The sequence below is a fragment of the Brienomyrus brachyistius genome, chromosome 22 (assembly GCF_023856365.1).
Source record: "Brienomyrus brachyistius isolate T26 chromosome 22, BBRACH_0.4, whole genome shotgun sequence".
In the NCBI taxonomy this organism is placed as follows: Eukaryota; Metazoa; Chordata; class Actinopteri; order Osteoglossiformes; family Mormyridae; genus Brienomyrus; species Brienomyrus brachyistius.
Genome location: NC_064554.1, coordinates 8,088,297 through 8,113,024, shown reverse-complemented (window position 1 = coordinate 8,113,024; position 24,728 = coordinate 8,088,297). Strand labels below are relative to the sequence as shown.

Sequence of the window (24,728 nt, the reverse complement as noted above, 5' to 3'; positions counted from 1 at the left end):
TTACTCACGACTGTCTCGTAACTAACTCTGGGAACCCTTCATCTCAACATGAGATCTCAGCTGCTAGCTTGAGTTCCCCATAAGTGTCAGTGTCAAATTGTGCAATTTCAATTTCTTATAATGTGACTCACTTCATTGTGGGCAGAAATGTCAGGGAATTAGCCTTTAAAGGAAAAAAGAAGGCCGGTGTTTCTCCGGAAAAATGAAAACACAGCTTCGGGCAGCATATTATTAGTATGGGAATGAAACGGATCCCCTTTCATAACATGGGTTTCTGAGCTTTATATGCACTGACTGTAAGTAAAAATAAAAAGGGAGGGGGCAGATAATAATGTTGAGAGAGGACGCTAAATAATACCAGAACCTAGTGATCACCTCCTTTCCAGACTCATTTTCATTTTCATTTTGCAAGTCGGCAAAATGCAAGTGTGGAGGGGGCGAGGCAAAAGTGCCGGCAGCGAAGGCTCGCACCTCTGACTCCGATGCCAGGGTGGGCTTCTCGGTGAGAGTGGTGCTTTCCGACAGGATGCCGCCATTGTAGTTGTTGCAGAGGTCCTCGTCGGAGTAATGCAGCCCGCCCGGGCTGGGCCGTGGGGGGGACCTGCGGATGCGGGATGATGTCTTTGAATGGGCCACTCCCAAAGACACAAATTAGATCACCACTTGTTTCAGGAACACTTGGGTAAATTACCGAGAAGTACTTCAGCAAAGTTCTCAAGGGAAATAAATAACTAGACAACTAAAGAATAGAATAGAATAGAATAGAATAGAATAGAATAGAATAGAATAGCACGGTACTGCATTCATCGCCATGGGGAAACTGGGCAGCTTTAGCATTTCCTAACTTAGTTTCCATAAGAGAGACATACGCACGTCTAATCCACCGAGGTACACACTACCCCTCACATATGGAAGCTGTGGCAGTATCTATTCTGACCACAGTAAAATCGAAGCACTACACCAGGAATGGAGTCACAGCAGATTTTTTATGCCCTATAACCGATCATAACCTGCCTTTTTGTACAGTACTTTTCATATAGAATTACTGACATCAAACCACTTGAGGGCAGACTCTAGCATGGCAACTCATTTTCCCCCCACCTGGTGCCATTCTTCTTTAGAAAGGAGCTCTTCATGTTCAGGTGCCGGCTGTTCAGCTCCAGTGCAGTGAAGCCTCCATTGTCCAATGTGACCGACTGCTCTACTGTGGGGATAGAGTTCCCTGAAAGCAGACAAGGATCAGGCTGTGGCTTAAAAATAACTCCCCAGTAATTCTGCGATTCGGAGATCTGCGTTAAGTCTGAGGCTTTAAAGAAATGAGCGTCAGCAGCTACTAAGATGTTTAATGTTAAGCTAGCCGGGCCCTCTTGATGGAAAGGGACCAACAGAGTTATGATGGTGGTGTTTGCTGAGACTTTCGGAGGGAGCACAGATTAGACGTGCCCTATGCAGGCAACTTCCGTTTTTATCGAATCTGTCAGCCTCAGAAGCGGCTAAGCTGGGGTCCCAGATCCCGGACGGAAGTGCCAGTGCTGGATATTAATGGGTGACACACATACACAAAGAAGCCTACACCTACGGATGCATATCCACCGCTCAGTAAGGACACAAACATGCACATATACATGCAGTCACACAAAACAAGTCTGACAGTCACACACACCCCAGGTATGTCATTCCCAGGTAGGACACCCCTGACAGCCTTCCTGCCATTACAGATGGCACAGATCACCCCGGAAAAGAACACATGGCATTCTGAGAATATCCCCACAGCATTTTCAGAGTTTCATACCTCTTTGGGGCACCTTCTCCACAGTTTTATGCAGACCCCCCCCCCCCCCCCCCCCCCACACACACACAGGGGACGTTCTCACCTGTTCCGCAGCTACTGTACTGCTTATTCTGACCGTGCATCACCAGGCCGAAGACCACCAGCAGCACGAGGATGACGCCACAGAGAGCGACCACAATGAGGAACCACCACTCCTCGTAGAAAGGCATCTCCATCTGCCCTGTGGGAATGAGCAGAGGGGGGGTCACACCGGGCCTGGACGACACTGCATGGCATACAGAGATGAATCCTCACATAGTTAGAGGTGGTAGGCCTGCATGCAACGCTTCAGCAGTACAGGGCTAGTCTGGTTCTTCTCGTTGACAAAAGGGGCTGAACCATGACTAGGTGGAATGGATTGGGCCCAGTATTGGGAGCCGGTCTGCGAAATAGCGTGCTCCTGGACATTCATGGCCGCGTAAAAACTCCCCTGGACAGAATGTCTCAAAATTCCCAAAAGCCTTAATGTGAAAAGCAAAGCATAGCAGGTGGAAACCTGCTGTACAGGAGCACTGAAGAACTGGCACGTCATGTACCGCGAACCAATCAACATGTCTGCTGTCTCGGACGTAGATCCATTAAGATTAAAGCTTTCGATCTAGCCAAGTGCTGCAGGGAGAATGCAGCAATGCGGTGCAAAGTATTGCATTAGCTGCAATTACTGTAGAAATCAGATACATAATAACGCTGATTGTTGGTTTACTTCAGAGTAAATGGGAACGCCATGGAAACGAAGTTGACATCAACCTAACTCACATGGTTGAACGTAGGACCAGAAGAAGCCTTCTGGGGTCAGAGCACCAAGGAACATGGTCCTCTGGCTGTTCATAAATATTCATGTGAATCAAAATCGCTTTCCTTTGAAACCAAAATTATAGAATAAACCAAGAGATTGGGTGCATATTTAGAATGAAAACATGGTTTCTGTGGGTCACGTTTCTCATGGAAAATCAAAGCTCTGGTTAAAATCCCCCACCATGTGCCACATGGAAAGGACAAGTTTTGGAAATCAAGATTACACTGGTCAAGAAAAAAATTGTCATACAAGAAGTAAGGGGTGAATTTTAGGTACTTTTTAATGGTGGTTACAGAAATGCACTTTTCCTGTTTTTCAGTGCAATCACAGTACAGCAGGGAAAACTGAATTTGCTTTGAAATCATTTATTAATAATATTGTGAACCTAAACAACTAGGAATAAATGTAAACCAAAGGCAATGTGTCATTCTTGAAGAAAAAAAAAAATCAAAAACAAAAGACTACATGATTACAATCATAATAGCTAACTTCTGTTCTGTACTACCGAGTATGGTAGAATTTCTGTAGTGATAAACACCACTATAGTCTGTTATTTTTTTTAGCCTGGTCTGGATTTCCTACCAGAAATGCCTTCGATGCCACAGGGACACTAAGCTGCGAAGGCGCTTTCTGCTTTTGTTTGGTTGTACTCCCACTCGGTTGGTCTAAAATGAGTCGCCATGTTGGGTAAGTATCCAGCAACATATCCAAGTTCAGTATAACAGAACCACAGGGACAGTCTTGGTCATATCACCTACTCTCTGTCCAGTGTTGGTGTATTTTATTGGGAAACCAAAATGTTCCCGAACTTCTGATTATGACTGACTGTAACCAGCATTAGCCAAAACCAACTCACAGCCACATTTAGCATAATGCTTTCCATATTGAACAGCTACATGTGATTTTAGATTCCACCCCTCTCAAGAAATTCATTTCACTCATTCATTTTCACTCATTCATTTCATTCATTTCACTGTGTGTTCCTAACTGAAAATGATACACTAAATGAAACATAACAATATGTGACCGGTATGGCACTGTGACTTGTGATTATCCAACCTGCGACTGATACAGTAAGTGCTTAATTCATGTAGCACACTGCATTAGCAGAAAGACTAAATTTAGTGAAGTAGTTCCATTCAGATATGCCGATTCTTACAGTCTTAAACACTAATAAACTAGTTATTTTAATCTAGTAACCAATGCCACCAGGATTTCATAAATTTGCGATCACAAAAATTGACATGGAATCATGCAAACTCCAGAATATTTGCAAGAGCTTGCAGGCTTTCAGATTTACCACAATTATTCCACAAGTAATGACTAAACCAGGAGGTTGCTTGCATTGTACTCGATACAAACTCCACAGAAATCTTTTTTATCAACAACAACAACAACAAATTTATTTTTATATAGCGCATTATCACAACATTACATTGTCTCAAAGCGCTTTACAACATCCTCACCCAAAAGCCCCCAGTGACTAAGTCATAGGCGACAGTGGCAAGGAAAAACTCCCTAGAAGGAGAAACCTTGGGAGGGACCAGACTCAAAGGGGGAGCCCATCCTCCAGGGGCCGGCAGGGATAGTCAGTATATATATATATATCAGGGATAGTCATGGTCATTATCGACCCATGACACACTTCGATCCATTTTTTTAATCATATCTATGCAGAAAGAGAAAATTCTAACAAACTTTCTAACAGCACTGTATTGTACATGCAGCTCTCAACAATGCAGCTGAATATTTCAAAATGAGTTACACCTAAACATGTCAACATATGCTGCTGATTTACCTTTCTTTTGCTGAATAAATATAACAATATTGAAAAATGAGTCCTGGACTAGAATAAAGTTTAATAGCTTTTACCATGACACTGTGCATTCTCTTATAGAGCCAAGATTGAACTGAAAGACAAAACGTACTGTAATAAAACCAACTACATGAAATAAAGTAATTCTTTTCTATCCATCCATACTTTAATTTGCTTTTGCTAACAAATAAACTGTTAATCAGCAAATAACAAAAAGGACTATACATTTGACTCAAATGTTGCCACTATGTAGGGTTAGAGTCATATAAATGACCCTATCACCACCATACCCATCTGACAAATCACGGACACTCACAAGAAAAGCAATGTGCATTGTACATGTATAGCAATGAAAAAATATAATGTAAAATCATGTTATACTGTCTGTGATGGGCTGGCCCCCCATCCAGGGTTGTTCCCTGCCTTGTGCCCATTGCTTCCGGGATAGGCTCCAGACCCCCCGCGACCCAGTAGGATAAGTGGTTTGGAAAATGGTTGGATGGATGTTATACTGTACATGGGGTCTGAGGATGATTTGGTATCATCTGTGGTTTTGGCTATCCGCAGAATGTCTCTGAACATACTACCCGCAGATACAGAGGGACTACTGTAATTATTATTATATTAATGCTCAGGGAGTGCTTATGTGCATTCATTTTGCTCACCAGTAGATCTGTTTCCTCTGCAGAGAAGCGCTTTTTTCTACTACCTGGTAAATCCGTCATTACAGTAGCAATCTGCCAAGGTGCAACTGCACCTGGTTTTTAAAGGGAATGGGAGCTGACACTCTAATTAGTTCGTAGCATGTCACGTCCCAAACATACCCACGACTCATTATGAGACTGTAAGTGCAGCCCTTTTGAACTGTGCACCTGATGCTGCAACCATTTTTCTGCTATTAACCTAGGAAAAGTGGATTTGGCCATGCCCAAAATGAATTTGCACCATGAGCTTCAGATCATGCGCTTCAGATCGCCAAAACAGAGCCCCAAGTGTCTGAGGCTGTCCTCTTTACTACAGCTACGCGGCACTGCTTTAATTTTGGAGCAACTTGTCTCAAAATGTGATCAGTTTCAGTTGCTCACCCATACAATATATGTCTGCAAGTTTGAAAAAGACCCATCAAATACTTTTCCAGTTATCACTATTTTTCTTGTCGCTACTGTGGTGTTGCCTCAGTTTGGATGTAATTAGTATAAAAATGTGATAAAAATTAGTATAAATTTATAAAAATCAATTCCCAATCAAAAGTTCAAAAACCCTCCAATGAGTCCAAAAATGATATGTCATCCGGAAGGGTGTTATTACCTGAAGTGACAGCAGATGGAGCACTAGGCTCACCATAGCCGTGACGATTAACTGCGAGCACCCGAAACTGGTAGCTCACTCCTGACCGGAGGCGGTCCAGGCTGACTGAGTGGGAGGTGCTGCTGGAGGGCAAGTTCTTGGCAAAAGTGTCCCACAGGCCTTCGTCTGCAACAAATTCAAACGAGACACCAGGTCAACATCCAAACCCCTGTCACGGTTCTAATGATTAGAACAGATTGTCTGATTAAATACAACAAAGCAGCAGGTTTATTATAAATAATTCAAAAATTGTTTTACTATGAGGCTACATTAAATTATTTTACCTGATGGACGTGCCTCAATGACGTATCCGGTGATGGGTCCCTCCCCTCTGTCTCCCACTGACCAGTGGATGATTAGGGAGGAGCCTGACTTTGTGAGAGATATCTGTATGGGAGAACCTGGTGATCCTGTGGATTGACAAGAGGAATGGTTGATAATACAACTCTGGACCTATGGTACTTATGAGCCTAGCTCAGACCACACGAAATTGTTCTGCAATTGTTTCTGCAGACCCAAATGAGCTGTGCAGGAAAGCGTCTCTTTTCCTGGTTCACATGCTGTTGTAAAAATAGCACCACCACTTCAGGAGTGTGACTATGAGTGAGAACATCCCAATAAAACAGAGGCATGACCACCCTGAGAGCATGATGTCACCCCCTGCAAGTGCATCTTCAGACCTACTCCTGTAGTTGAGGGTCTACTCTCTGCATGCCATCCGTGGGGCTATTAACAAACAAGGACTGTATAGACTTTAAAAGTGACTATTTGAGCGATGAAACATTATACAGGTTTTACCGATATGACACTCCCATACCTTCCACTGGCCCCGTTGTGATGTTGGCTTCCAGATCAGGGCCCAGGCTGATGGTCCGGGCCTGCACTCGGAAATGATAAGTCACACCCTTGGCCAGGTCTCGAACCTTGAGCCAGCATTGCTTGTTACCTGGAACGTCCACAGTCACCACCTTGCTGACGCCTGTGAACGGACGAGCAGTGCCACAGATGCCGCAGTGAATCACCGTCAGAGGATGAAGTTCATTTCATAAAAACACAACTGAAAGCTGCTGTCAGATTTAACTTTGAATAACGGCCAAACGCCACTTGTAAAGCAGCTCATCCCATCGTGCGGGATCCTTTTAAACTGGCTGACTGGCACCCGACCGTTTCCAGTACAGATGTGTGTTTTTGCAGTGCTGCAGTGTATCACAAGCATTTCAATCAAGCACCTTCAACTTGATAAGCGTGCATCGAACCCGATGCATTCCATGAGAATGAAGCAGATAGTTACCGTGGATCGGGGTGGAGGGCTCATACACCACCCGGTATCCCTCCACTATGCCGTTGGGTGACAGGGGCAGACCCCAAGACACATTAAGTGTTGTGGTGGTGACCTCAGAGAAGACAATGAAACTTGGAGCACTAGGAGCTGAAAGAGGAAAGGGGCTGCAATTAAACCGTTTGCGTCGTCGGACGCTCACCGGAAACAGCTTGTATAATATGCAACCATAATAACCTTTGAAACTTGCTGTTATTCATGGATGTTATTCAGGAGTGCAGTAAAAACATGTGGTCTGACATTCATTACTAATGATTTCATAATTAGGACTTTAAATTCACCACAGAGACTGTCATTCATTGTAATTTTCCATTAAGATCCACCTCACCTGCTGTTCTGAGATGTCTTTCATTTTTAATGTTCCAAACAAAAAGATAATACAGTATATAAGTTCCATATACGTAGCAAAATGTTTGCTGGATTGTAGTAATTACATTGCAATAGATATAGGACCATGCACTTGTGAATGGTTAGCCATGGCATTAGCTACATTAGCCTTTAATCCTGTGTTAGCTTTCTGTTCCTAACTCTTATGTTAAACGGGTCAGTGCCGACCCGTGTCTTAAATCAGCCATAAAATACCCTCAAAACAATTATTTGTCATCCAATTTGTTTCTTACCTTCTGGTTACCTTGTTAAGCTTCCTTATCCATGAAATGATTGGTTTTAATATTTTTGGTGAGGCTTTGTGGACCTTTATTGTCACAGTATATCTCTCATTTTCAATACAAAAAATAAACGTAAAATAAACCAAGAGAATTATATAAATAAACTGAATTGGTCTTTTCTTGCCTTACATGTATGGCATTGCCTTGCCTAACGAAAAAAAAAAAAAGTTTTTATTTATTTTGTTTAAATAGGGGTTCCTGACAAAGTCAAAAATCCTTGATGCAGTACAGCAATTTTTGTGGTGCTTCTTTTGCATTTTAAACTTACAAATGTACAAATGCCGACCCAAGCACCAGAGCGGTTATAATCTTGACCAGAGCATTTATAATTTAGTGAAGTTTTTATTTTATTACTATTTATTTTGTTTAAACGGAGGTTCCTGACAAAGTCAAAAAGCCTTGATGCAGTACACAATGCTTTTATGCACTGTAAACTTACAAACGGGTCCGTGCCGACCCGAACACGATAGCAAGGTTACAGCTTTTTTTTTATTTTTGATGTGTCTCAGAGAACTGAGGAGGTCCTGTGAATATATTAAAATCCACGGCGACAGGAATATCAAACATATCGCTGTTCCTTTAGGGTTCAGGGTAATCAGGCTGATGAAGGCTTCTCCCAGATGACAGCCAGGACTCTGAAAATCGGACAGCTCTTTTCCTTTTTACGCTGCTTTATTCCCCAGTAATATCTGTCCAGGATCTTACTTAGCATCTTGCCTGAGGTGGTACCCAAATGCGCCCCCTAGCTGCAACGAAGGGCCACCAAATACAGAATTGAAACATGGACAACCTCTACCCAGACTGGGCAGGGAACTATGCGCGGGAGGTATGTTATTCAGACATGTTGCACATGATTAGATGGGCGTTCCATTCGTTACTATTAAATGCCAAGATAGAGAAGTGCTCATTCCCAGCTTACTTCAGCATAAAACCCATTAGCTGCTGGTGTTTGTCACTGGGATTTAGCTGCAGCCCCACGGTCATATAATCATCTCCTAATCCTGTTACCGGCCCATGAACCCTAATGCAGTATACAGAGCAGAAGGGCTTCTTCAAACTGGCAAACACTCCATGTTAACGTGCACGTAAACATGGCAGGATGTTCTGCTGAGGAATGGTAGATTAAGAGCACAAAAGTAGGGCGCTGTTTTGGGATGTGAGGCAATGTCCTCCTGGTTTACATCAACATTCTTCTCCAGCTTATATTTGAAGAACGGGAATGCGATCGAGGTGTTTCCTCACCTGCCTGCAGAGTGAGCCCCTCACGTGCCTCACACAGGGGGCCGTCCCCCGCTGCATTGAAGGCCAAGAGTCGCATCAAGTAGGATGTGTAGCTGGTGAGGTTCTTCAGCCTGACCATCGTCTCCGGGAGAAAAAGGACCTTCACCTTCGCGGTCTTGTTCTGGTTCTCCTTCTCCCAGTAGTGGATCTGGGAGAGAAGGCCGTGCCGGAGCCCCAGTGATTACACAAATGTGCCACATGTAATACACAGTAGGAGGAAAATATCACGGCATTGTACCCTCTGGATTCTGATCCTACAGAAGCCCAGTCATGCTTGGATGCAGAGGTATGTATGCACATTCGAAGGTCATGCCAGTAATCAAGGTGGCCAGATTTACTTGTTCAAACTTCACTAGGTAGAAAAAGCAGGAAGAACAGAATATTTTAAAGGCAAGGAGATGAAGGGAGGCTACCTTGTAGCCCTGGATGATTCCGTTCTGTGTTTCCAGCGGCGGGGGCTCCCACGCGACCTCTAGCTGTGTTGACGACAGTGCACTGACTTGGACATTCTGGGGGGGCACGGAAGGAGCTGCAAGACGACAACAGCAGCAGCTTCAACGTTATGGCTCAGCTGGGGCGACACATTTTGTATAACTTTACAAAGTAGGATGGTGACACATGGTGCAGCTAAGGCTAAACACCGAGGGCCTTTCCTGGGAACCAGCACCAATCAGCTTCCAAGGCCTTGTCCTACACACTGAACTCCCAGTTGCTTCAGGCAGTGTCAATGCCGTACTTATGAATGGTGCTGACCGTATGTCTAAGAAGCACATTAAAATTCAAGAGGCCACGCTGTACAAGATGATGACACAGTGTACAAACATTACCCGCTGACTCCCAGTTTAATCTGTAGGAGCTTGTTTAGTGTGGCTAAAAAAAACAGAAAACTGATTTGGATAAAATATCAGAATTGGGAATATCCTGTTTACGCAGGAAATGAACAGTTAACAGGTGACATGCAAGGGGGACCTGATGCTCCAGGTTGTTCAGAACAGCAGTACACAGTGCAGAAAAAAACCTACATTGTCATGTGCCAGACAAATGCAGAAGGTTGCAATTAGGTAATTCCCGTAACATGCGAATTAAACGACGCAAACAGTAATTATGGAGATTAACATATGCAAAGTTCCCCTGGTACACAGGGAAGGTTGAATCCGACTTGTCTGAGCCATTACCTGAATCCGCGCCTGAATCAGTTTAACTAACTGCTGCGGATGGATTTTGGGGAGATGACTATCTGCCAAAAAGCACGAAATACTACAGGCTCAAATGTCTGCCCGCAGCTGAGAGGAAACAAATAAGTATAACGAGTTACACTCGAGTGAGATCTAAGCTGATGCTAGAGCGAAATGCCCAAGCGAGGAGTATCTGCATGGGCAGTCACTGGGCTCAAAGAGGAATTTGTCTGAACGTAATCTGTCGGTTGTTGACGGTGGTGCTGATGTCTTGTTATACCTTCCCATAACATCTGAGGAGTTAAAAAAATAGTAGCAATGTGTTTTTGTATCACCTGCTAAACACATGTTTACAATGTGAAACACGTGTTTAACACATGTTCAGAAACATATGCTAGAAGGCTGAACCGAAAGCAAAATCATAAATCTTTTTATCTTGTTTTGTGTGTAGCCTAAACCTACTTCCCCGACAGAGGCGATAATCACTGATCAGTCACTGTCAGATACTGAAACCAGGTTACGAGTCTGATATCGTCGATTACTGAGAATAACGTCATATCGCACAGACCTATTATTAGCCTAACATGCTGACTATCACTTCATTGGCCTCCAACTGTGACCAAGTGACTTACAAATAGCATTTTTCGCAAATAAATAGGTAATACCCACTTATTCTCCTGTGACTTAGTTAACCTTACAGTTCTGTACTGGAACCTGTCTTGCATATATTTTAAAGAATATGTTGCTTATTGTAAGATCAATAGATTTGATTGTTTACTGCTTTTTACTTTAGATACTTAAGTACTTAATTTTAAACCAGGTAGCTTTTACTTTTACTTGAGATTCATTTCACAGAATGATTTTTACTTGCATTTGAGTAACATTTTGGTGTGGTATATGTAATTTTACTTAAGGGTGTCCCCTGCCCTGTGCCATATGACGAACCCCCAACCTGTGATGGCTGTCCTGAGCTTGGATCTGCATTCCCGCCACCACTGCTCTGCGCGTCTAATGGACTCGCTCCGGTGGTAAGTGCAGCCTGAGTGCGGCCTGCGGCAAAATGGGCTTCCTCCAGCAGAACGCTAACAGCTGCCGCAAATGGATCCAAGCCACGACTCACATTCTCATTTTGGGAATTTAAAAAGGAGGTAATCACTCTCGGTTCTCGTCTTCTGATGGCTCACGATATTATAAAAAGGCCAGAAAGGTCGTTAATGGCACAGAACACTCTAGTGAATCATCTGATCGATTACGTGCGTCCAGCCCAACAGGTCGCACAAAGACTCATACATACAGACACTTGGCATGCTTTCCCAAGCGCAGCACAGAGAAGCTTCATGACTCCATCAGACAAAAAATGAATCCTTCATAATCATTGATGAGTTCATTTCTTTAATCACTCCCAACAAACTTCTAGAATAGTCTGTTTACCTAGCTGACGAGGGCCAGTCAGCTCCGCCCACCAGCCACCTGCCCGCCTCCTGTGCCCCCCCGAATCATCCACTGATTTTCCTCTTTCTCCTTACATTGAAAGGCTCTCCCTGCCTCTCTCTCCCCTGCAGCTGTTTCTAAGCCCCCCCTCTCCCCCCCCATTTTAGTGTGCCCATTCCAATACCGCCCTCATTAGCCCCCTACCCACCCGCCAGAGCCCGGCTCCACAGCCGTCCCCATGTGAGTGTGTCTTTCTGCTGGCTGTCACTGGCCTCCTCACCGTCCAAAGCAGATGGCTGCTAGTTGGCAGTCCTCTCCCTTCTGGGGGTGCCAGAGCTGGACCAGAAAGTCCAGGAAGGTCAAACCACCTTCTAAAAACCTACTAGTGAAGATGATGGGCGCTGATTGGCACAGATTGTTTTCTTTCATGGGTGGATTCCTGGGCTCTTATTTTTTTTTTTTTGGGGGGGGGGGGGTCCTGGGATGACATCCTTACGAGATTCATTTGAAAAAAGACGATTTGCAAACAGAATCTGGATAACTGACTCGAATATTATTCTGCTATGGAAACAGATACTGTACGTGTGACACCCAAACAGAAGGCTTTCCATCATCCAGGGAAACAGACCAGCTGTGTGATTTCACAGATCCCTCCCCCACTATAGCCTTACCGGCCTCTCCCACAAAGACCTCCACGGGACTGCTGGGGGGGCTCTCTCCAACGATGTTGTAGGCCGTCATCACGATCTCATAGCGCTTGTACTTATTCAGCTCTGAAGAAGACAGGTGGAAGACAACAGAGATATATGCAGCGAGAGACCGCCGAAGAGGCACCAAGCCCAGGATGTTCCAGAGAGCGGTAACATTAATGAAAACTACAATATGGTAAAATATGTGCTTAAGGTTCACTGCAGGTACTCATGCGGTCCATAACAGACTGAGCTTTATGAATAGAGTTCTTCCACCAGGTATGTGTTAGTGGTGCAAAGTAACCTCACAGGAAATCTTCTGAATTGTAGAACACACAATAAAACAGTATAAGCTGATTCTGTATTAAATTTTAAATTCTGTACTGCCTGTGACCATCTTTTACTATGTGTAAACAGTATCATTACAGCAATTCCTCCTCAGACTGCCACTGATGCACTCCTCCAATAGTCTGCAGGCTGTCTTACTCCTCATATGACAGACATAATAGAGAGGTTAAAGGAAGTACTCGTGAACGTTGCGCGGAGCGAGCACTGGATTTGGACTATCACCAGAGGAGATTTGAGCTTTCCGCTCCGACTTCAAAGTGTGGCTCCTGGAAACAGGTCATCGGATATGAGGAACTTACGGGTTAGCTCAAATTCTGTTAACAGTGGGCTGCTCATGGTCTTGAAGGTGCCTCTGGCTGTTTGAGACAAACAACAAGAGTAAAGAATGACTTTCAGGTCAGGAGGCAAATTCTGAACAAGGCTCACCATTGCTTGGTTGTCACTAGAGTCTTTACCCGATGCAAACTCATGATTGAGCTTCATTGTACTGCCTAACTCATGGAGAAGGTACCAGCCACGAGTAGAAGGCCCCAGCAGAAACACATAAATGCCAGTTTCTCCCTCTGCCCCATAACACATCTTGCTGACACCAGCATTTTTAAAGAAGGGCTCTCTATTACATAGAAGACATACATAATCTCTCATAAGGACATTTCACTCCCATCCACTCCAATGGAAAGACTGAATACGCCCCCTTGCCCGAGTGCCTAGGATATGTGCATTTAAATGGTGTGAACACAAAGTCCAATTTGACAAATCTGACTTAATTCACACAGACCAGAAGTAGGTCATGCCCAGCGCTGACACCTCGAGACGTGATGCAAGTTCTCTCCACCTTAACCGAAACCTGAACCATCAGTTAGAAAAATGAGCAGGTACCTCTGCAAAAAATGCCCTGAAGACATTGCAGCAATGGCCATAGCTCGTGACGCAGATTTTACCATGAATTAAAAGGAAAAAAGATAAACAGGGTAAAGACTTTGCACTTTTCTCCAGCCCAGTGTCTTTCAGTTGAAAAGCCTGATTTTTACCAAACCTGTGATTTTCACACATTGCCCAAACCATAGTCATAAAAAAGACAACTTATGGTCAAAGGGCTACTGCAAAATAGTTCCCCTGCTGGCCAAAGAGACAGATGTAGGCAGAAGTCAGGCGATGTCACTCTGGGTCCCGTAAGGGAGCCAATCGTGTTGGCGCACGGTGGAGCCCCACCTGTCATCTCGGCCCGCGAAGACAAGTTCTCTGCTGCCATTATGGCCTTCGGCTCTGGGGGAGAGCTGTCATACTGCAGCTCACGGTAGTACAGGTGGTAGCCCAGCAGAACCCCATTCACGCTCTCATCACTGGGGGGCTAAATGGAGGTACAGTGAAGAACAAGGCCATAGTCACCTCCCAGCTCTTACAGGCCTTCACAAAGATAAAATGTCAAAAATAAGAATGAAAATAATCTTCCTTAAATCACCAACAGAAAGGGCTTGTCTGTTAGCAATAATGAAAAACATGCCTTGCCCTCCTACAGTAATTAAAGATAAATGGCAAATGATTGGAGTGTATGACACTGTGTCAGTAGATAATTAGCAAAAAGCATCCCGAAAGCAATTAACTCTCATAGGCTCATCAATGTGATGATAAGACCGTCAAGCTTAGGGGTGGCGACCTAATGCTTCTCCACGGGTCAGCAGATAAAGGGTTCTAAAGGTAATTAACATCCCATCTGGGAGTACACATAATTAACTAAAGCTAGCAAAATCCTTAACTAGGCTAATAGATTTCAGTTTGAACATGAGGCCAAGAAGATGCAAGACATGCCAGACGAATGCTAATCGGACAAGGGAAAACCGGGCTGGTTTTGTGTGCATGTGTTTGCCATTTAATTATGAAAATGTCAGAGGGGTTAATTTTTCAAACCCAGATCACTGGAGAGCAAAGCCCTATAACTCCAAATCACGTCAAGAATGACAATGTAGTCATGAACAATTAGAGTGAGAAAGTCCATGCGGCAGGCAAAGTCAGCTCTGGGCTTTTAAGAAGTTTGGACGCTAGCAGTTCAGTATGGGGGTGGGGGGCACTAGGTCATACCTGCCACTGCACCAGCACAGATGTTGTCGTAGACGGCTTAATGGCCAAAATCAGTGGGGGCTCATCAGGAACTGAAACACAGTCAAGTTTGTGGGATAAATGAAAGAAATCATACCAGGACATGCTCAGTAGCACTCTCCACAGAAAGACGTCTTAACCCAAAGCATATAAATAAAGACAGAATATCATGAATCAGTAGTTCCTCAGGAATTCCTCAGTGAAGAGGGCTGATAAGGCCTTATCGCCGTACAGACACTATTCCACCGCAGGGACACATTATTTACTTGTGACGGGTCAAATTCCATCTCCCCAACAGCTGGGGAGAGAGTTGCATCTGACAAAGGCCCATGTTGACAATAGCAGAAAAATAAGAACACTGGGACAGCCAGCATTTTAAGAACCTGATAAAATCTGGCATGTACTCTAACCCTAATAAGGCGTCCTAATTCAAGCCAGAAAATTACAGTACCATGGTTAGTATATTATCAGATCTTACAGTCTTATCATTTGACTCATTGGAAAGTTTTTGTAAGCATTACATTGAGAGGGAAAGAATTTGAACACTTAATATCCAGAAATATAATGCAATTGCGTCTATTAAACTCAACTCAGGCTTTGAAATCACTGGAAATTGACTTTATTACAGGATATTCACTGGGCTGGGCACATGGCTTATGATCTTGACCCTACAAAGCATCTTGCACGTCTTTGGGTCCGGTGTTTTTGGGTAGTGCCGAAACTCACCGTCCTGCAGCGTCGTGACCGCATCCGTCTCTTTGCTATAAGCGCTGTCGCCCACGTCATTGGTTGACATCATCCGGAGCTTGTAGGACGTGAAGGGTTTCAGTCTGTAGGAAGGCAGAAAGTGGAAATTCTATTTCCACGTTTTACCCAGGCGCTGCCTGGGCAACTCCTGAGCAACCCTACTGTGCAGTGTTGCACCACCCTACAGAAATATCCATTTTTCCATTAAAAAAACAAGCAAGCAAACAGAAAGACAGCCAGGGGCAGGCTAACGCTGAGAATTTGTTGCCAACCAGCTAAAGGCGCAGTCACCAAGCAAACCATGTGGTTTTATTTCACCAAAAGCCAAATCAATGTCCAAAACTTGTAGCCATTAAATACGGAAAATAGTCAGTAATCAAAACTGAGACAAGCACAAAATCATAATCCAAAGGATGGATCACAGCTGTAACAAACAGCTTAGTTGAGGAGGTATCTGAAGGACTAGGTTCTAACAGAAGAGCATCTCATGTCTCTTCCATAATGTCCCACCATATGGTGTTTGCCCTCTTTATGTACTCAGGATTTGTGTAATCAGTAAGCACTAAACCTGGCGAGTGGCCTGTAGCGGTGAATTGAGTAATAACCTTATGTGATACCCCGACAAAAAGTAACACATTTTCATCACATGATGCTGTGTTATTACACAATGCGTTGTTACACACCCATCCATTTGTCCATTTTCCAAACCGCTTTATCCTTCTGGGTCGCGGGGGGTCCGGCGCCTATCCCAGAAGCTATGGGCACGAGGCGGGGGACAACCCAGGATGGGGGGCCAGCGCATCGCAGGCGTTGTTATACACCATTTAACAAAACATTCTGTAATGATGCCACATTAGTAATTTGATCAAATGTTGTCTCTGAGTTAATCATAATCTTTCCTATCCTTGGTGTTTGACTCACTTGTAGACAGTGTGGCATTTCTGTGAGAAATTCAACTAAATTGACTAAGGAGCAGAAAAGCACTGGACTCAGGATGAGAAAAGAACAGGTTACCAAAAGACACTTGAATTCCATTGTATGGAAATATTTTGGGTTCCACAGAGACGATATTCAGCAAGCCTATGATTGGTGAGCACTATTTTATGTCTGGAGGCACAACTCAACACAAACTTATTTGACTGACTCTATTGGTAGATAACAGTTCTATTTGGCTGTAGTTAAACTTCGCATTGTGAACTTTTTCCAAAATCATTCAGACCTATTAAAAGCACACAATATGTTCACATAAAGATAATATTATATGGCTATCAAGTACTGCATTATGTGAGATAATGAGGAAAGTGACAGGGCTGATCTTTGTTTTAAGCAAGATACAGGAATTGTAATAAATTAAGAAAATTATTTAAGTCAAACTGATGACAAAGACAGGCTAGGCTACTCCAAGAGGCTAAATGGCACATATCTAAAGCTAACCTTGCATTACTGGGCGAGTCTGTCAAACTTGCAGTTGCATTGCAGCCATGCTGTTGTGATATTTAAGCTCTGCTTTGCAGTACTGACATATGACTCTCATTTTCATTCACTTTTAAAGTGAAGTACTCCCACACAACTGAGGTTTCACTCATATTAGGACCCTTATCCACAGTGAGGTCCGAGTAAATTTAGAAGGAAAATGTTAATCAATGCTTTTTACAAATCGAGTAATCAAGTTTAATTGTGTAATTGTCACTGATCCAATCAAGTCTAGTAGCCGCGCATTCTCATTCTAATGCCACAGGGGTCGGAGGCACGGAATACCAGAACTTGAGCAGTCAGACGTAAGCAATGGGTCACGCAGTAATTCTTTACTACTGTAGTTCAGTAAAAACTGGATTATCACTTGATCACAACCTGTCTCCAATTTATCTTGCTGCCCTTTCATCCTTTGCCAGAAAAACCATTCCCAAGAAAATCAGACCCCACTCACACCTCCAGCAGGTGGACCACTCTTAACGGCCCACTCTGTGGGGGTGGGAGGGACTGCTAAAGGTGTGACAGTTACATCACTCAACGAGCCTACTCAGGGTAGGTGAGAAGTGAAACCACCCGGGAGGATAAATATGTGGACACTTACAACCTTCCTCAGACTCAAGAAGCTGCTTGGATGAGCAGTGAAACGTTTCTACCTTACAAGAGAGAAGACCGCTTGCCATGACTCAACCAACGGACCTAAAGCACAAATAACGTTCAAAAGAAATTCTTTGTATTCTTTGTATTTTATTTTTAGGTCTGAGAGCCAGACTCTTGCTTGATGGCTCCACGAGTAGTTCCAATTAAAGGAATAAATTAGTATATGTTAAAATAAATAAAATTCTTTCTGGATGATGGCAGATCACACAATAAAAATGACTTGGTCACACTGTCATAGTTTTCCCAAACTCTGCCACTGGGGGCAGTGTCTTCCCGTTTACCATCAACGTCTACCATGCGTAGCCCGGGCTGCCTGAGATATTGATTCCCTGATTGATTTTGAGAAGGGGGATTGTAAAGAAAATATGAGAATTAGAAAGTATTATATAAAAATAGGGGAGTAATCATGACTGGGACAAAATAGCTCCCTTCATGTATAAAAATGCCAATTTACTGCCGTCAGAGTAATCACAGTAACATAAAGTGGCTAGAGTCCCAATTGTTTTCTACATTGTTGTCCGCTTTCCAAATCACGGGGAGCTTAATAAACCTCTTCAGAGGGCAGAAAGAGAGAAAGAAGCTGGTTGAATTTATGTAGCATGGTTCTCATCTATTTACCCTGTGTTTCAGTGTATTATCTGTGTTCTCCCCATTGTCCCTGTGTGCTTCACATTCTGCCTGTTTTGTCCCTTTTATATCATGCTCTCTACTATTCACCCCATGCTATCCCACGTTCTCCCCTCTTCTCCCTATGTTATCCCATATTCTCCCCCCTTGAAAGCACACAACAGACAATCTACAGCAACCGGCAGGATTTCACCAAGGCTCCCTGAGCTTTATAAATAATAATAATAATAATAATAATAATAATAATAATAATAATAATAATAATAATAATAAAGCCTACTGCAGATACTATAGCTGAAACTGCATATAACATGAACAATCTGCATACTCCATATATAACATAATTCTCATGTACATACATATGGTGAAGTTTAAATGATAAATTACGCGCAGTGAGACATTACCAACAGTAGATACAATAATAGAAAAGTAACAAAGTAAATTTCACATTATTATACAGGGCTGTACAGCAACATACTCTGTCGAACGAAAGGGATCCAGAAGTGTTAGCATAATTCTCAAAGGATGATACAGCAATGAAAAAATATAACATATTAAGGGATGATAGAGTGATGAAAATCATGTTTTTATACCCCTCAAAGGATGAAGGAACAATGAAAACACACACGCTACTATTACACATTTTACTACGAAAAATATTGTATCGTTTACCTGTACAGTATATAACCCATAACGATAAAAATGTATTTGTTTAAAAATATCTTAACCAATTGTGTGGCACTTACACACTTGCATCCGTTATTCGCTTGGTGCACAGGTTGAAACTTATGAACTGTTTCTGGAATTCGGGGTCCCAATGTAGTAGGTAGGCAGTTTCATTCGTCATTACTGTGATTAGCTAATTCTGAGTATTTATAATAATAATAAACTACAAGAAAGTAACTATTATGACTAACTATAATGACATATATTTCTTAAAATATGTTGATGTACACATTAATGTTTCACATTTTAATCTTAATCTGTTATTATCTTGATAATGTGCCCCTTAAATAACAGTGAAATACTTTAGAGCAGTCTTTCGTTGGTAAAAGCACAATCTTTTTCTGCTGCCTAAAGATAGCGATGCGGCAGCAATGCGCCTGGCTCCAACTCATTTTAAGAGCAACACATGCAGGTGTTTAGATGGGCAAAGGTACATTTGCTATTTAAATGACACACGTGCAGGATGGGAAAATGAGACCTGCATCGGGCTCATGCTAGTGTCGCTCCTGTCGCTGCATTGTAGTGTAAGATAGGGCCTTACATCCTGCATCCTAACCATGACAGTGATGATAATGGATTAGTGAATGAGGGAGGAAATGGACGATGTGGCTGAACAAACCATGCTGAGTGTGAAAAGCAGGGTTTACGGTGTCAGGGCGGCAGGGACTCACCGCTCCACCTCCCAGGAGGTGCAGTTGTGGCTGATGGCAGACGAGTGCGTGATATAGTCTCCGATCTCCAGCTCCCGGATCTGCAGGGTGAAGTAGCGAACAGGCGAGGAGCCATCCGCACCTGGAGCCCACCTGATCAGGAGTCGGCGGGACTGCACCTCTGACTGGGGCACGCTTAGCCTCCGGGGTGGCTGGGGCCGCTCTGAGGTGGTGGTGGTGGGGGGGCATTAAGTGGGCACTGTCAATCTTTGTTTGGTCCAACCTTACTGATGCCCATTGGTATAAACCAGGCAGTGATTAACAGTGTATGGCAGCGTTTCCCAATTCCAGTCTTGGAGGGCAAGTATCAACACATTTTGCAGATTTCCCTGCTCAAACACATCTTACTGAGCTCACCACCCAATTAGGAGGCAGGGGTTTCTGCAAACTGTGCAGATGGCCTTCCAGGACTGGATTTTGGGGAACCCTGATGTAAGATATTCTCATGTTCACATGGTATAGACACGTATGTCAGGGACATGTTCATTAAGGGAGAGACATATACAGTATAGCAGGAGCTAAGGAATGAGATCAGAGATGAGGGTCAGGTGCAGGATTTCTCTACTGTTTCCTGCCAAGGCCTGATTCATGAGCAGCTCTCTCCACTTGGCAAGCCTTCCTGGTGCCATGGTCTTTGTCATTCAGATCAGTGACTGGCTAGATGAAGCATCTCTCGCCCCTCATTAATTGTGTTCTTGCTGAAAAATTTCACGTCCAGAATATTCTTCTTTCTCCCATGTCTATTTCTCAGCTTTTGAAATCATATTTTCCAGATTTCAAAAACGCTAAACGGGTTTTTATTTGAGCTTAAGTGTCAGTCGTCTAAGATGAAGTGATTAAAAGAAAATATATCAATGCACAGTGGATTATGGACATAATTGGATCTGTACTGTTGGCTTTTGCAATGCAAAGGAGCTGTTGAGATCCAGGCACTCGGTAACCGCCCACCTCGACGCTCTGTGGTGATGACGACCGCCCGCTCGGGTGGCCCCCAGCCCTGCTGAGTCCGGGCAGAGACGTGAAACACGTAGGCCGACTCAGGGATCAGCCCTGCCGCTGTAAACTCCCTGGCACTGGACTCCACCTCCACCGTGGTGAAGATACTGCGGTTGGCAGCCTCCAGCTGGTAGGCGACCTGATACCCTGGGAAATGAGAGAATAAATGAAAATTCTGAAAAAAAGTTACAAAGTCAGGTGAGACCTTCAAAAATCACAGCATGTAAGGTCATTTCTAGCAGACTTTCTGTTTGCGGCTTTTACTTCTTGTGGTAATACTGGGGTTTTCCAATGGCCTAGTACTGACCCATTAAAGCGAAACCCTTGCTGCAGCATCTGTCTTTATCAGGAGGTCATTTGTCTTCAGCTCTCTGCTCACTGAATGGCTGGCTGGCCTGTCTTTGCACAAGTTCCATCACAAACAGCTGCCCGTGTGCTCAACCGAACTCTTCAGTCCTCTGAAGAAACCTCTGAGACATTTTTAAACCAGTAGCTGTGACTTCTTACTAAAGCTTGACACGAAATTAACAGCTAAATGGAGGTTCACCAACAAGGGGCTGGGAAACCCCCTGCCTTTGGATACTCTGCTAGCTCATTTTCTGAACAACAGCAGGATCACTTTGCCATTACTGCTGGGCTGCGACCCCTGATGTGTTCTTACCAGCCATATTACCTTGAATGTATTTCTCTGCCCGACACCCAGTGCCATGCCGTACTTGGTTAGATCATTGCTCATACACCCCCACAGGAATTATTTCCCAAACTCGCCGGCTGTTCAGTCTGACCCTGCTGGCTGCTCGCAGCTCATGGGTCTAACACCCACGGGCTCAGGCCTGCTAGCTATCAAGGGAGTGTGTTAGCCTGCTGCCTGAGCTCTTATGGCTTCTGTTGATGTGGCTGATTCCATGTGACCTTTGTCCCTCAGCTAGTACTGTATGTGAATGGCTCCATAACATGGGTACTAGTCCATCAACATGAAGGCCTGTGAACCTTACTCTATAATTATAATTAGGCTAATTGGCATCTCTAAATTGCTTTAAGTGTGTGACTTGTATGAATGTGCCCAATGATGGACTGGTATCCCATCCAGGTTGTACCTCAGCCCTGTGCCCTATGACCACTGGTATCCCATCCAGGATATATCCTATCCGTGTGCCCTGTGCAACCTGGAATAAGCTTCGTATCCCCACATAATTCCCCATGGATAAGTGACTGGAAGCGGCAGCAAATCACACTGGATGCCACATTAAATTTGTGACACGGGTGATTCATCCACAGCGAAATACATTTTTCAATGCTTACTTTGGCCTCACACAAAAGGTCCAACACCTTCCCCCCATGTCTTCTGCCCTCGCAACATCGCCACTGCGCTCATTAGGCTGGTAAATGGATGCTACAGCACGCTGGCCTGGGCATTGATTACTATGGGATTACGCTGCAAGTGGGAGAAATTCCCTTCCCATTTTCCACAGACATTAGCGTCCAGTTCAGAATGTGTGTGTGTGCAGTGTCACATTTCAGAGACGGGTGAGAGCGAGAGTGAAGATGGGAGCATGACCCTTCCCCGGAGCTCTCTGGACCGTGCAAGTCTGTTGTGGCCAGAGACTGCATGTCCCGGCTTGACTGCAGAAGGGGTTCACTGCCCGTGCATCTTTATACACAGCCAGAACCCGGACTGTACCATTATCCATCAGGGGGCTCTTCTTTTACGAGGGAAAATTCATATGAGTCCAATTTCTCTCATTATATTGGGTGAGATCTGTTTCAGATCATTTTAGCTGTTGCACTGTGACGGGGGTCAATAGCAGGTCTCTTGGTTTGTGGGCCACATCCCCGGGATGCACATGGACACTGGACGCCCCCTTCCCGTGGCCCCTTAGTCACCAGTCCTTCCTCTCTATGCATTACTGCTTCCAGAGGGAAGTAGACATTGTCGAAACCCAGAACCATATAGCACCGTGTCTCAGCTGACCTTCTGTGCACTGATCTAATTTTGCCAGACATGCTTTTAAATTGCCCCTATTACATCATCATAACCGATATAGAGTTACACTACAATAACTAAGCACAGTGCCTTTCCCCTGGATGACAGGGAGCATGTCTCACCTCATTCAGGGTCACCACCACACCCACACTAATCCACTGGTACAATGATACTGGTTCTAATGCTACCCTCTGCAGGCCATTCAGTTCATTCATATTTAATCACATGGATCAAGGTGAAATCAGCTTTTCTATCTAACCATGGCTTCTGCTTCTCTCATGCACTCAGTGTCCTTACTCAGTCTGACCCTCAATGAAATCAGGCTCTGTTGATTGCCAGTAGCGTGGTGCTAATAGCATTAGCTAGTTAGTTTGTTATACCTGGGGTATCAACAGACAGGGACAGACAGGGACTGTTACACTGAACCGCACTGAAACACTCACTGTGGGCTTAGGGCCTAAGAGGAGGACCTTACCCAAGATGATGCCATTGGGCTCTGCTGGGGGCTGCCATGTCGCCCTCACTTCTGTCAGCTGCACATCAGGGAACACCAGTCTGACAGGAGATCCAGGGACTGGAGGGTCAGGGGGGAGGAGGGTGATTACCACAGATGTCAAACGTGGGCCTTTACAGTAAAACAATGTGGAAAGTCATGCGACGGCAGCATTTTTACATCACAGAAGTCAAGGCTACTTTTCCCTCTATGATAATCTCACATCTAGAATTGTCATCCATATACAGCATTTTCACTAATCCCGTTGCGGTAAATCATGTCATTCACCGGGGCTAGGGCCATTTCAGAATCCATTCGTCAATTCCATTCCAAACCAGGAAATGGAACTGAAGTTAAGACCATAAAAAAACTATGGGGAATAGATTTGGAATTGAATTGAAATTTCAGTGAGATTTTAAATCCAACTCCAGTTCTATTTCCTGATTTGTACTGGAATTGATGAATGCATTCCGGAATGGTCCCAACCCTGTCATCCACAGATCCAAACATTTTTCATTTATGCTGACAGAAAGTTCAGTTTCTTTTTTTTAAAAAAAAGACTATGGATCTGAGTTTTGGCACTACGGTGCTGGCAGGATAGTGGTCCATTTCTGCTCCTGTCATAACTCTGATCTGTCTGAAGGGATCGGATTCCTGCTGGCTGCCTCTGACCACTGTGCTCCACACTGACCTCAGCAACAGCTCCCCCCAGCAAAGAACATTTGTACCCAACGAGTGGCTCATGTGCTTTGTATTCTTGGATGGGAGGGGGGCTAATTTATCCATTTGGTAACTCAATAAGTGCTTATTTAAGCTGCACCTATCAGTTGAACGTCTCTGTTCCAGTACTCCCCAGCCTCCACTGAATGACAGGAGGACCAATACAGTAACACCCACTGCCCCCCATCTAGATAGTGTTAAATACAAATTAAAACACATGCTCAAGACAACCAGCTCAGAGATGGAACTGTGATCTCCTACTACCCTCTAAGCTGTGCCCCTGACGCACAGATGGTACCAGGAGTATCAGTGAACCGGGGGGGAGGAGTCCTACCAGGCTTTTTATTTGTCTCTTTTATGTATTTAGGTAATGCCTTCCTCCACAGGGACTTTTATTACTCCCGTGGAATGGTGGAATGACTACTCCGGGAAACCCCCACATCAGGTCATACCAACATGCTTGCTCCATGGTACGGGTAATCCTGTTTCCTGTCAATCCCCTGGGCTGCAGTGTAGGCCTCCATTGATAATCTGTTAGGAGTCCTCTGTTTGTTTGTATGTGGTTATCAGACAATCCACTCCTCGGTTGTCAGTGAGCTGCATTCCTGATCATGTCCCTGCTGACTGATTTCGGCAGCCCATTAATATGCTCACCTCAGCACTCTGAGCAGCGGCTATCACGATCAATCACTTCGCATCCAGCTACAAAATCTATGGGCTTAACTTCAGCACAGTTACAAAATAAACAGTATACAAGCACCCTGGATCCCTGACCAC

At 44.2% G+C, this 24,728-nt stretch overlaps 1 protein-coding gene across 1 annotated transcript in view; it reads right to left on the bottom strand.

The window, feature by feature from the left end:
• LOC125718016 (protein sidekick-1-like) overlaps window positions 1–24,728 on the bottom strand; it is a 284,877-nt gene that overhangs the window by 735 nt on the left and 259,414 nt on the right. The window contains exons 28-44 of the mRNA XM_048991479.1: window positions 23,214–23,312; window positions 20,707–20,901; window positions 19,720–19,921; window positions 15,545–15,648; window positions 14,801–14,871; window positions 13,934–14,072; window positions 13,021–13,077; window positions 12,356–12,457; window positions 9,492–9,607; window positions 9,040–9,226; window positions 7,082–7,219; window positions 6,608–6,769; window positions 6,075–6,200; window positions 5,752–5,916; window positions 1,875–2,012; window positions 1,102–1,222; window positions 472–601 (exon numbers count right to left, since the gene is read on the bottom strand). Of these exons, the coding sequence (XP_048847436.1) occupies window positions 472–601; window positions 1,102–1,222; window positions 1,875–2,012; window positions 5,752–5,916; window positions 6,075–6,200; window positions 6,608–6,769; window positions 7,082–7,219; window positions 9,040–9,226; window positions 9,492–9,607; window positions 12,356–12,457; window positions 13,021–13,077; window positions 13,934–14,072; window positions 14,801–14,871; window positions 15,545–15,648; window positions 19,720–19,921; window positions 20,707–20,901; window positions 23,214–23,312 (2,252 nt within the window). The remainder of the gene's footprint in view (window positions 1–471; window positions 602–1,101; window positions 1,223–1,874; window positions 2,013–5,751; window positions 5,917–6,074; window positions 6,201–6,607; window positions 6,770–7,081; window positions 7,220–9,039; window positions 9,227–9,491; window positions 9,608–12,355; window positions 12,458–13,020; window positions 13,078–13,933; window positions 14,073–14,800; window positions 14,872–15,544; window positions 15,649–19,719; window positions 19,922–20,706; window positions 20,902–23,213; window positions 23,313–24,728) is intronic.